We start from the raw sequence: 13,625 nt of genomic DNA on the forward strand, positions 1-13,625 counted from the left end.
TCTTTGGTTCAGATCCTTCATTGCACATAATTGGTACACCGGGATGAGATTCTGATAGGGTTTTTTTCCCGTAAATATATATTCTTTTTTCTATTTTTTTTTCATGTTACGCTACTTTATAATTTAGTTCCCAATATATATTATTTAGAGTTTTTTCTCTCTTTTTGTTTTTTATAATTTAAAATATTATAAAATATAAATATTATATTATATAATTTTTTTAATTAGTTTTAAAATTACTTATTTATTAAATTAAATTTTATAATTTTGTTTTTTTATTTTATTTTTTTAAAAAAAATATACAGATAAAAAAAAATAATGGATCAAATTAGAGTATAATTTTTTAGTTACTTTATATGTACTTTTGTAGTTAAGTTTATGTATTATTGATATTTTTTTGTTATGTTCGTTAATTAAAAAAATAAGAAAATTAGTTAGTAGTATTAAAATAAACTAAAAAATATAGTAAAAAAATAATTTATACATCTATAAAAATATTGAAAATAATTGACACACATAAAATTTCAAAGAGTAGTAATTGCTATATTAAAAATATCTTTAAAAATACTTATTGAAAATATCTTTAAAAATATTTATTTATCAGTTATTTTTTGCTTAAGTAATAAGAATTGATATTTTTATTATTTATGGCTTGCAAATATGAGAAGTAAAGATTAAAATATCCAAAAGATACTGATAACGGCTAAATATGAGCTATTTTTTATAATAAAAATATATTAAAAATATCTTTAAAGATATTTAATTAGCAGTTATTTTTTGTTGTCACCCGAATCAATGTGGCAAGAATATAAACGAGATCAGTGTGATCCTAATCCAAGGAGAAAAGAGGACGGTAAAGGATAGTTCGTTCCGTTTCAACTCGCATTGAACGAAGAAGAAAATGAACGGGAAAGTAGAAAAAAATGTAGAATTTACCGGTAATATGATCATAACAGAAACAATTGTCCTAACATATCTTCATCTTAAGTTTTTTGCTTAGCCAAGTGTAATAGTTTAAGTATTTTAATGATAATGCAATATAATGTTATTCTATAAATAAGTTGTTAAACAAAAAGTCTTCTCATTTTTAATTAAATCTAATGACATAAACAAACTAATTATATTTAGTAATAAAATTATATTAAAAATAATTATATTAAAAAATTCAGATTTTAAATAAAAATATTCACCTAACAAATATGTTAAGTAAATTAAATAATAAAACCAAAATAATTATATTTATAATAATATCATTTTCTTTAAAAAAATAAAAAACAAAATTATAAAATTTAATTTAATAAATTAGTAATTTTAAAATCCATTAAAAAATTATATAATATAATATTTATATTTTATAATATTTTAAATAAAAAAACAAAAAAAGAGAGAAAGTCTCAAGTAGTGTATATGGGGAATTAAATTACAAAGTAATGTAGATTGAAAAAAAGTAAGAGAGAGAAGATGTATTTACGAAAAAAAATTCGATTGTCATATCCCGAAAGAGAAACATATCAATTTAAAGTACCAATGCATTGGAGTGTGCTTCAACTCGGACTTTTCTAAACTCTCCTCTATTATACTTTTTTTTTTGTATTAAGTGATTGTTATCATAAGTATTCTTTTTGGGATTTTTTATTCTATGAAAATTTTGTTAATGCAATGGTGTTTCTACATGTGTGTGTTTGTTATTAGGTTTTCTAATTTTTTCCAGGCCTAGGAATGAAGATATAATGCAAAAAGTTGAATACTTTCAATCCATTTGAGTCTATGAAATAAAAAGATAAAACTTAAACGGACTGTTAGGATTTAGTTTGTTAATGAGATTGAGTCCACTAAAACTCAAAGTTGAGTTGATCCAAAAATATGGTTCTTGCTTTGGTCATTTGAGAATAAGTACAACAAAGTATTGAAAGTATGTCCAACAAAGTCAAATATGTCACGTTGAACACGAAACTATTAACTTTTTTTAACTATTTTTAACTATGCTATTAATTTGATGTATAATTATTTATAGTAAAAAAAGAAAAAATTAGGAAACACTATATCTAAATACTGAGTTAAATTTTAATATATTATTAATATAAAATATTCTTACATAGATATTTAAGAAGAATTTATCTATTTACATATTATATTAACAAATAAGATGACATGATAAAATAATTAAATTTTATTAAATATCGGTGTACAAGTATTATTCATTCCAGGCATATAAATTAACTCATGTTATATTTAATAGCATTTGGAAAACATATATGTTAGTCAAACATTGAATAACCATAACCTAAAAAAAGAATTGAAATAACAAACATAGTTGTTAATGAATAATATCGATGATATAGAAAATTCAACAACTCATCTATTTCACCTGCAATTGGCATATTTAGCTCAGAGCTAAATGAAAAGTTAATAATAGATTCAAATTTAGTTGAATAATTTCTTTTAGTTTTTCTTTGTAATACATTTAGATCATAACTATGGCTTGAACAAAGTGTTGTTTTACTTGTTTGTGTGTTGTCATTAATATAACCCTCCAAGAAACATTTGTTATAACAATATTTGTAATCAATTAGGTTAGAGTTTGTTTGCTCTGTCAATGTCCTTAAAAATGTTGCAAGTACAATATAAATAGTGTTAAGCCATAACATTCTACAAATCACACATTCTTTAAAGAACTGAGATAAAGGCAAAGAGAAGAAGGGAAGATAAAAATGAGTTTCTCACATAGTATGGCCACGTTAGCTTTGTTGCTATTGCTAGCTTCATATGTCAAAGCTCAAGCTAGCCTTTTTGATATAAGAAAATATGGTGTAGTACCTAATGGAGATATAACCATGGTAAGGTCAAATCAAGTCTTAACAATTGAGAAATGCTATTTTATATGTAAATTCCATAACTGAAAGAGTTATAAGTTAAATTTTTGTCTTTATTTTCCTAATTTTTTTGTTGGGCTCATTCTTTAGGCTTTGCAAAAAGCTTGGAGGGATGCATGTGTATCAACAACTCCAAGCAAAGTTGTGATTCCTAGCAATAAATACAAATTGAGACAAATAGACTTTATGGGACCTTGCAAGGCTCCTATTGAGATCCTGGTTAATGGGATAATTAAAGCTCCCAAAAATCCATTCGACGTTAGTGGTCAAAATCAATGGGTTAGATTTGGATATATTAATTTCTTAACATTATCTGGCAATGGAACTTTTCACGGTCGAGGCAAAATGGCTTGGAAACAAAATAACTGTTCAACAAACAAGAACTGCAAGAAGCTCGCCATGGTAAATATAATCAAGTATTTACTTAATATATATTGAAATTAGTATGTACTAATGCATTTTCATTACCTTTCCTAAAATTAACTATTATGTACTTTTGGCAATATTTTCCACAGAATTTTGGCTTTGGTTTTGTCAATAATTCAGTAATTCATGACATAACTTCAAAGGATAGCAAATATTTTCATGTGAATGTTTTTGGATGCAAGAACATTTCATTTACAAACTTCAGAGTTAGTTCACCTGCATATAGTCCTAATACAGATGGAATTCACATTGGAAAATCAACTCAAGTGAAGATTACTAACTCAAAAATTGACACCGGTGATGATTGCATATCTCTAGGTGATGGGAGCAAAGAAGTCACTATCCTAAATGTAACATGTGGACCTGGACATGGTATTAGTGTTGGAAGCTTAGGAAAATATTCAAATGAAGATTCTGTAGAAGATGTTATTGTCAAGAATTGTACACTAAAAAACACAAACAATGGTCTAAGGATCAAAACTTGGCCTGGTACTGCAATAATTTCTCTTGCGTCTGATTTGCATTTTGAAGATATCACAATGATTAATGTCAGCAACCCTATAATTATCGATCAAGAGTACTGCCCATGGAATCAATGCTCAAAACAGGTATCTAACCAAATGCCACTTCTCAATATAGGTAGCCATGAGAATGTAAGAAAAATTAATATATGTCAATCATATAATTATATGTAAATGACCTTTTACTTAAATATAATCTTGACTATTTATTTAGATTTGTTTATATAGATAGACACACATGTCACTTAGATAAAAAAGATTGATTAATTTACCTAACTTTTTTATTTATTTATGGTTTCAATGTTTAGAGTCCATCAAAAATAAAGATAAGCAAAGTCACTTTCAAAAACATTAGAGGAACTTCTGCAACTCAAGAAGGAATTACTCTTGTCTGTAGCAGTGGTATTCCGTGTGAAACCGTGGAGCTCAGTGACATAAATCTAAGATTTAATGGAACTACTCTAGTAACTGCGAAATGTGCAAATGTCAAGCCCAAAATTGGAAGGAAAGCACCCATATGTGCAACTTAGATGGAAGCAAGCTAGAGTTTTCTTTGTTTAGCCTACCATTTAATTTGAGTGAACACTCAAATTTGTCCCTTAAAATTTAATGGCAAACATGCTAGTCCTTACAAAATATAAAATTTGACCTTAATTTCTAAGTGTAAAAATCACAAATGTTGACTATGTTAGTCTTTTTTAAGGACTAGAGGTCTCATGCTCATGGACTTATATAATCAATATTTATGATTTTTAGGAATTAATGAAAGATATTGTATGATTGTGTTTTATGCTAAACTTCACAAGGACAAATTTTGGGTTTCATTCCCTTAATTGTCTAGGATGAGTTGTTATGCCTTTTTAATTGATCATCTTTAGATAGTTATTCCCCTCCCCCCATCAAAAGAAACTTACAATGTAACTTGTTACATTGAATTTAAACTGATGATTACATGTTCATAACATGAATTGCTTTGCTATTATTTTCTTTTCTCTCCCTTTTTCTAAAATCATGCTCATTTTTCTTTACATTAAATAATTTTTAAAATTGATTTGAAAGAGAAAAGAATAAAAAAATGCTTATATTACATATTAATTAAAATAATAATAAAAATTAAACACTAATTTCTCATGTATTGCATGGTTCTACATATTAGTACCAATAAAATTAAGAATTAAAAAAATTCTTAAAAAACACATCACGATATCACAATAATCCATCTAGCTAGTATTGTGAAGACATTCGTTATAATAAAGACGCATCTAAAGTGTATAAATTGAACGTCAAGTGATTTTGACTGTTGCTAAATGTAAATTACAATCAGAATTTAGGGTTGTTAAGCTTGCTAACTAGCAGAATATCAATAAATTACGAGGGTGAAAAAGTTATTCTTAAAATTTTACTTTACGACATCACAATAATCCATCAAGAATAAAGAAGATACACTTTTGTACACATACATGAAACATTATGCATATGTCATATAATACAACTTTTCAAAAAAAGGAAAAGAAAGGCCTTACGTGTGTGAACCTAACCAACTATAAATTTGGGTGTACAAAATACATCAACAAGATACATGTGGACTCATATAATTTAACCAAATTATACAATTTACTACAGTACTTTTATATTAATATATTTATATTTAATTATTACATTATATTTTTATATTGAGATATTACAGAATTTTTGTTCACTAAAATTTTTTAAGGCTTAAAATGTTTAGATATTAATTAATCTGTTTACAAATTCCTGGGCTGACTCGAAGGAAAGAATGATATATGATTTGTAAGGTAGAATGGTGGCAGGGATTAGAAAAAAATCTGCACAAATTCAACTAATTAATTCATTGATGGTACAATGGTCAGCATGAACACAAGTTATTTAATGAGATGAACTGCTACCAACTCCTCCAATCTTTGGCTTTCAGGAAAGAAACATGTAATTTTGATCTAATAATATTATTCTCCCACTGCCACCAATTCCTGAAAACCATTCTTCACCAATAATTTTTTTGTTGGACTACCATTAACATCCCAAGCACTTGTGTCACAAGTAACCAACCGTCGCCACTATTTTCCTCGTGTGAACCCCCCTTATAACACTAAACCCACTTGTAGCTAGAAAGAAAAAAATAGGGTAAACCCATTGAAAAATCTCAGCTGATAAAAAAAATTCTGAATATGTCAAATGACTTAGTTGAATAAAATGCATAAATTATTAAATTTTATAGTGCAGCAAAGACATCCAAAAGGTCTCCTTAAAAATCAATTCATAAGGGGATGGTCTACCTAACTATATAAGTACTTATCATGTTCATGAATTACCTGATGAGACTATTCTTAACATAAATTATTATAAATTATCTGAAACCGTCTTTCATTCTCACCCATAAGAAAAAAAGAATATCTGAATATTTTATATGATTAATAACTTTGTTAAAGACATGATTTTAAATCATCGCTCTCAGTTTAAGAGTCACTGGTATTTTAGTTATGCACAGGATAAATATGTATTAAAATATAACTGAATCTATGATGAATAAATATTTTTGACTATATAAAATTATATTATAATTAAAAAAAGTTTAATACATAAATATTTTTGAATTATAATCTATATTTTAGATTTATCATAAATAATTTATGTATAAAGGATAAAGATTATTTTCATTTAGTTTTTTTTTTACAGAACCATTTATACTTATATTATTGTTTTAAAAAATTTCATTTTATTATCAAAAGTTAATGGGTCTCTGTTTAAATTTGTTTCAACGCAAAGAAAAGGGAATTAAAACTTGTTTCAAATACAAGTGGTTTGGAAGGTGTGCCTAATGGGGATTATTTTGACAAAAAAAATAAAAATTCAACAGAATAGAAATAATAATTTATCCGCCTGTATATAACAGTTTCAAATTTTCATGATAATTCAATTCTTAGATTAGAATGATGTCAAGGTCTGCCCAACCTATCTATATGGTATCTGGAGAATCTGTTAGAAGCATCAGTAATTTTTTAAAGGATTTTATCATTAATGTATATATAGATTTTGTTATAAATCTTATTCGAGTAATAATGGAAATCATGAGAAAGTGTGCTCGTAACACTTCTTCACAAAGAGATTTTATTTTTCATTCGTCCTAAGATACTTGCAGCATTCTCTTTTCTAACTTCCTTATCTTTTATTTTATTTTCTTAATCAATTCTCACTTAATAGAAAAATGTCAAAATACATTATGAATATGTTTGAATAAGCTTTTTTATAAACACATAAAAAAAGTAAAATGAATTTAACTTCTCACTTAAGCTGAAATCAACTTATATGTGTAGTTAACTTCTATAAAAATTCTTTTCATTTAAGTTTATTATATTTTATTTTCTTATTTTCTACTCTATAAGTTTAAATTTATGAAGAAGTTTATTCAAACGAGAGAAATTTAACTTTACACTTGTATAATTCATGTCTCACAGCTTAATAATTTCAATTGATTCAAAAAGACCCGGGTTCACTTGAAAGAGCTTAATTATAGATTATTTAGACTTATCTTATAATATAAATACGTGTATTATTCTATAAGTATTTGAGAGAGTTTATGAACATAACTTACGATATATCCATAAATTATTATCTCTAGTATAACTTATATATAGAGACAGCTTACAACTGATAAGAAGACATTTTAACCTTGTTTCATCTTCCATTGTAAAAACATCTTATGAACAAGTGCTTACATAATTAGTACTCACTCCTTAATTAAATCATTTATCTAAATTTGGTCTTAATAAATGGGTTTTACCCATTGGAAGAGAAACAAATAAATTACAACTGAATTTGCATACCGTACACCAATGATTAATTTTTAATACATGGAAACTCTTTGTGACAAAGAAACTCTTTGTGACAAATTAAGTTTCTAACAACCAAACCAAAAACTCGAATGACAAATAAAAAAGGTACCATGCTTTATACTTAAACAGTTTCCTAATTGGTTGTGGCGTATGTGTCATCTCCTTGACTTCATCAGGTAAAAAACGGTGTATATCCATTCCACCAATTGGCATATGTTAGCTGAGAATCGTTGTACTTCACCCAATATGGTTAGCCAAACCCAGTATCTTGATGTGACCACCTACTCCATCACAAAAAAGAAAAAAATCACCCATAAATTCAAACTAAGATTCTTAGCTTCAAAAGGTATCTTAGTTTATGGATAACTAGCTACTTTATGTGATACACAAGAAAAATAATAGAACTTTCTGGCCATCTTCTTTTTGTCTTCTTGGTGTACAGTTTACATTATTTTATTGTATTTATTATGTCTTAAGTATTTCTTCAAACCAACTTATTAAAATGACATTACAACAGAGAATACCTCTTTATAAGGTTGCCCCCTCCTACTTGGTTTGCATTGTGCATTCTACAATACAAAGTAGATTGCTAGCTATCAAAGGAAAAGCTAACTAGCATCTGTACTTTGTGTGGAGGCAGAGAAAATTCAAGGAGGTGGATCATGGCCATGATGTGGATAAGAATCATACTTCTAGTAGCGGCTTGCATGCTTCCTCTTTCAGTGGAAGCCATGGTTCGCCACTACAAGTTCAACGTAGGTGCATTGCATTACATTCTGATTTTAATTATCATGCCATGCTAGCATTATAGAATCAAGTTTGTTCATTCATGGTATATTGGAGAGATAATTAAGGAAAAATATGACATGAAACAGCTATAGCATATGAATAAATGATGTAACTGTTTTAAAAATATGCATGCTTATATGTTCTCTCACTCAATTATAGAACTTGCTTTCTTGAAAAATATACACGCATATAAGAATTTTAAATTTTGAAGATAGATTAGTGGACTGATATATATTTTGCAACAGGTAATAGCCTAAGTTCATAATTTTTGGCGCGCTTGCTCAGAGTGCAACAAATATTGAGGAAGTGAAAATCTAAAAGATTTCAACTATAACTAAGAGTGCCTTCATATGCAATTACTGTCTCATCTATAACTATTCATTACTGCGCGAAAGAGTTGTGTAGCTAAAGCAGTTGTTATTTAAGAAAAAATTCAATGTAAGAACCAAGAAAGTGTGAGCCTCCATAAAGCTATAGCTAGGCAATGCTTGTTTTATTTCTATTACTGTTGTCATTTATAATTTTTAATCAGTACTGAAGTGGAGGCATCTTAACAATCTTCTGCATGACCATAAAAGTGGTAGATAGTCAAGCATATTGGCCTTTAGTAAATGCTCATGCATTGACCTTATATCTTATAATTAGGTAATTAACTAAACTTTTATTTCGAGTTGTAAAACAATCTTCCAAATAGTTCAATCAGGCAGGGCTATATATAGTGCCTATTTAAAAATATAACCCTGCATATCTTTATCAAACAGCAAAGTGCTAGAGGCATATATATTGTTGAGCAATGCAAGGCACTCAAGTTTGGTAGATGTCCCAGAGAACATGCAGTTACACTTAATTGATCTTCTTGTTGGTCAAGAATGTATATATGTTGCAGTCACACTGACTCCTATAGCTTGGTCCATAGTCCTGCATGGTGGCTATTAATTGGTTTATGTTCTGTACAGGTGGTGGTAAAGAATGTCACAAGATTGTGTTCAACAAAGCCCATAGTAACCGTAAATGGGAAGTTCCCTGGCCCCACAATATATGCTAGGGAAGATGACACTGTTTTGGTAAAGGTGGTTAACCATGTTAAATACAATGTTAGCATCCACTGGTGGGTGTGCTAGAATTATTATATACTCTAACCTTGAGTAATCTTTTAGCCTTTTTTGTTTTACTAATTTTCCTTTTTAATTTGATGATCAATTAAAATTGAACAGGCATGGGGTGAGACAATTGCAGACGGGTTGGGCCGATGGGCCTGCATACATAACTCAATGCCCAATTCAACCGGGCCAGGCCTTTGTGTACAACTTCACCCTCACAGGGCAGAGAGGGACACTTTGGTGGCATGCACATATCCTTTGGCTTAGGTCAACTGTTCATGGTGCCTTGGTCATTTTGCCTAAGCTTGGAGTTCCTTACCCTTTTCCCAAACCCCACACGGAAAAAGTCATCATATTGAGTGGGTTCCCCTACCAGTAGTATTTTTTTTTATGCTGCCAAATATTCAACTTGATAGATGACTAGTCATGAATTAGAGAAAAGAAATATACCAATGTGGTAAATTGTTTCCTTTTGAAACTACTATATATAGTGAAATAAGATAGGAATCACATAATTAATGCAATTCTTAAACCTCACTACTACAAAATTTCAATTTGGTTCAGGTGAATGGTGGAAATCAGATACTGAAGCTGTAATAAATGAAGCTTTGAAATCTGGGTCGGCTCCAAATGTCTCTGATGCTCACACAATCAATGGTCATCCTGGATCTGTTCAAAATTGTGCATCACAAGGTGAAACTCATGAACTTAGCCCTTGAATATTTAATATAATTAGTCCAAGACTCCAAGCACAAGATGGAAAAGCAATTCAGTTAGAATTTGCTTGGTTTTTATTTCACTAACAATTGCAAAACATTGTCAAGTTATTGATATTTTTGTTTTTCTAATAAATATTTTTACACTAAGATGCCGTTACAAACTGTTAAATATGGTAAGAGTGTTGATTTTAACAATAACTACATTCAAGTTATACCTTCCACAACTTCTGATAGGTTAATAGTGTAACATTTCAACATATATAGAAATTCAACTCAATATTTAAAGATAAGACACTAAATAAAATCAAGATGAGAACATTTTCACTATAGAGGATGAATAATAAATTTCAATATGCAGGGGGATACAAACTCCAAGTTCAACCTGGAAACACCTACTTGCTAAGAATAATCAACGCTGCACTGAATGAAGAGTTGTTCTTTAAAATTGCTGGTCACCAACTGACAGTTGTTGAGGTTGATGCTGTCTACACAAAACCTTTTAAAACTGACACTATAGTTATAGCACCTGGCCAAACCACAAATGTGCTTCTAAAAGCAAACCGTGCTGCTGGCAAATACTTAGTAGCAGCCACTCCCTTCATGGATTCTCCTATTACAGTGGACAATGTGACTGCCACTGCCACATTACACTACACAGGCTCACTTGGTTCCACCATCACAACCCTCACTTCATTGCCTCCCAAAAATGCCACACCAGTTGCTACAAACTTCACTGACTCACTCAGAAGCCTAAACTCCAAAAAGTACCCTGCTAGAGTGCCTCAAAAGGTTGACCATTCCTTGTTCTTCACTGTCAGCCTTGGAGTCAACCCTTGCCCCACATGTGCCAATGGTAGTAAAGTGGTTGCAGCCATCAACAATGTGACCTTTGTTATGCCTAAAGTTTCTCTCCTCCAAGCACATTTCTTCAACATAAGTGGAGTTTTCACAGATGATTTTCCTGGGAAGCCTCCAGTGGTTTATGACTTCACAGGGACACAACAGCCAACAAATTTGAGGACTAATAGAGGGACAAGGGTATATAGACTTGCCTATAACTCCACAGTTCAATTAGTCTTGCAAGATACTGGAATGATAACACCTGAGAACCATCCTATTCATCTCCATGGATTCAACTTCTTCGTGGTTGGTAGGGGACAAGGGAATTTCAACCCCAAAAAGGACACCAAAAAGTTTAATCTTGTGGATCCTGTGGAGAGAAACACAGTTGGTGTTCCATCTGGGGGGTGGACTGCTATCAGATTCAGGGCTGATAATCCAGGTGAAGATGTTAATTAAGTTTGAATTATACTTGAGTTTTTAAACTAAGTTTGTACAAGTATCTCAAGTCTTGCTTTTTCAAAACTCAGTTTCCCGAATTTTACTCTTAAACATACTTTTGAAACCATCTCAACGGAAATCCAAACATGTCCTTAATTGTGTTTGAAAATACTATGAGACTACAATATTTATAGTAAGATTAAAGGATTTGCATGTCATGTCACATTTTTTCTTATATGTTATTTATTTTGTTTGGTAGGTGTTTGGTTTATGCATTGCCATTTAGAAATTCATACAACATGGGGATTGAAGATGGCATTTGTGGTAGACAATGGTAAAGGACCAAATGAGTCTCTACTACCACCTCCAAGTGATCTTCCCAAGTGTTGAGAAGAGGACTAATATACAATCTTCGCTTAAGGAGTAAGAAGGGGAAACACGTAAAGAAGATATAATTTCCAAAGGGAGTGTGTACCATCAAGGCTAATAACAAGATTTTCTTGGAGCAAATAAAAAGGATAAGCTGCTAATAGGGAAAATAAGACCAATTAGCATGTCTTCACTTTCTCTGTTTTTTCCCTGTCATTTTTTCATTTTTTTTGCATTATTTGTACTTCTCATCTCTCCTTGAAAGATAGTTTTGACTTCATGTAATTATATATACAGTGTGAATCAAAATTTACAGGATTTTCAAAATGCCTTGCTTTACTTACTTGCATCAGAAGTTCTGCTAACTTGTTTTTATGTACAATTGTACTACAAAGTCTCAGCACTGATTATGCAATATAATTGAAGCGCATGAAAATTGATTTTTCATATATAAGATCAAAAGTATGGTTCCATGGGATTAAGATAAACTTAGATTAACTGTTAATTTTAAATTGGTATACTCTTTACCCTGTGTACCAGTTCTGTGGTTTTTCTTTTTCCCCTTTTCTGGAACTTTAGCAGTTTTTTTTTTTTTTTTTATAATAAACTTTTGCTGGTTATGTCTCATTATTGGAAAAATTATGGTGATATCAGAAAGATGATAAAGGACTGTCATCGTTGATTCTTTATTACATATAAAGTGATAGCTAGATGTTGACCCACGTGTTGTGCGGTTTATATATTAAAGTTACAATGATGTTATATCTTAATTTTGTCCAAAAAGAAGTTAAGATTAAAAAAAAATATAATGTATATAGTTAAGATTACAAAATATGCAAGTATATTTTCTGTAAATTGATGTTTTGAATGACTTTAGTTAGCAGAATATGTATATAGTTAAATAATTTTACCTTTTCTAGAGTAAAAATAAAAAGGCATGGCTCGAAGGAATGAAAATTGCACTAATATTTAACTAATAAAATAAGAAATGTTAGAAACTCTCTTTATAACTCTTTTTACACTATTTATTTTTATTGTTTGTGCATGTGCTATGTATTTTGAATTTTGATTTTCTCTTAGGTGTCTTCGTAGGTTGATGTGAATAACTAAGTAATTTATACTCTATGGCAGAAGATTTAATGTCGGTTTAAACTGCCATTAAACTTAAAAAACCCGCCAGTAAAATCCGATTTTGTTGTTGTGCGAATTGAACTTGGATTTATTTTAGTGCTTTACTTGGACTGGCTGATTTTTTTACCACCCTAATGTCCTTAGTGTACTTATGCTAGCAATATCATATTGGTATCTAGAACTAAGGGCATGAAAATTATGTTGTGTAACATAACTTTCTAAATTCCTAACTATAATTGAATTGTTGCTACTATGATTTGGGTTGCTGTTATATCATGATGATGTTGCTGCTACTATGGTTTTGATACTGTGCATGTTTTATGGATACTAGAATTTTATTTTGGAGATGGTATGCTGTATTGTTCCTCTCACGGTAACATAACTTTTTGAATTCCTAATCCTAACTATAATTGAATTTTCCTGATATAATGCAGATCTTGATGGGCGTCATAGATAAACGACAAAGGAGGTGAAATATACCTTTCCTATTTCAATGTTTGATCACTAATTTCTTGTTGCAAATGCTAGAAATGTGCTTATAGTGTTTAGTTTTCTGTAGGAGATT

At 29.8% G+C, this 13,625-nt stretch overlaps 2 protein-coding genes across 2 annotated transcripts; both read left to right on the forward strand.

Moving 5' to 3' along the window:
- The first annotated feature begins 2,729 nt into the window (after positions 1–2,729).
- On the forward strand, positions 2,730–4,350 carry LOC100812594 (polygalacturonase). Its single transcript, XM_003544237.3, has 4 exons — positions 2,730–2,837; positions 2,964–3,275; positions 3,389–3,907; positions 4,129–4,350. The coding sequence occupies exons 1-4, from the start codon at positions 2,730–2,732 to the stop codon at positions 4,348–4,350; spliced, it is 1,161 nt and encodes a 386-aa protein (XP_003544285.1).
- Positions 4,351–8,230: 3,880 nt separating this feature from the next.
- LOC100786722 (laccase-4) lies at positions 8,231–12,272 on the forward strand. Its single transcript, XM_003544825.5, has 6 exons — positions 8,231–8,426; positions 9,417–9,568; positions 9,675–9,919; positions 10,125–10,253; positions 10,638–11,561; positions 11,820–12,272. Exons 1-6 carry the CDS (start codon positions 8,334–8,336, stop codon positions 11,948–11,950), a joined length of 1,674 nt encoding a protein of 557 aa, XP_003544873.2. The 5' UTR covers positions 8,231–8,333; the 3' UTR covers positions 11,951–12,272.
- Positions 12,273–13,625: the final 1,353 nt, after the last annotated feature.

The sequence above is a fragment of the Glycine max genome, chromosome 14 (assembly GCF_000004515.6).
Source record: "Glycine max cultivar Williams 82 chromosome 14, Glycine_max_v4.0, whole genome shotgun sequence".
Lineage (NCBI taxonomy): Eukaryota > Viridiplantae > Streptophyta > Magnoliopsida > Fabales > Fabaceae > Glycine > Glycine max.

Excerpts from the sequence above, each read along its gene's own strand:
- LOC100812594 (XM_003544237.3), top strand. The coding sequence starts at position 2,730 with ATGGCCACGTTAGCTTTGTTGCTATTGCTAGCTTCATATGTCAAAGCT. Across the intron at positions 2,838-2,963 it reads CTAATGGAGATATAACCATG|GCTTTGCAAAAAGCTTGGAG; the intron begins GTAAGGTCAAAT and ends CTCATTCTTTAG. Across the intron at positions 3,276-3,388 it reads ACTGCAAGAAGCTCGCCATG|AATTTTGGCTTTGGTTTTGT; the intron begins GTAAATATAATC and ends TATTTTCCACAG.
- LOC100786722 (XM_003544825.5), top strand. The coding sequence starts at position 8,334 with ATGGCCATGATGTGGATAAGAATCATACTTCTAGTAGCGGCTTGCATG. Across the intron at positions 8,427-9,416 it reads TTCGCCACTACAAGTTCAAC|GTGGTGGTAAAGAATGTCAC; the intron begins GTAGGTGCATTG and ends TGTTCTGTACAG. Across the intron at positions 9,569-9,674 it reads TACAATGTTAGCATCCACTG|GCATGGGGTGAGACAATTGC; the intron begins GTGGGTGTGCTA and ends AAAATTGAACAG.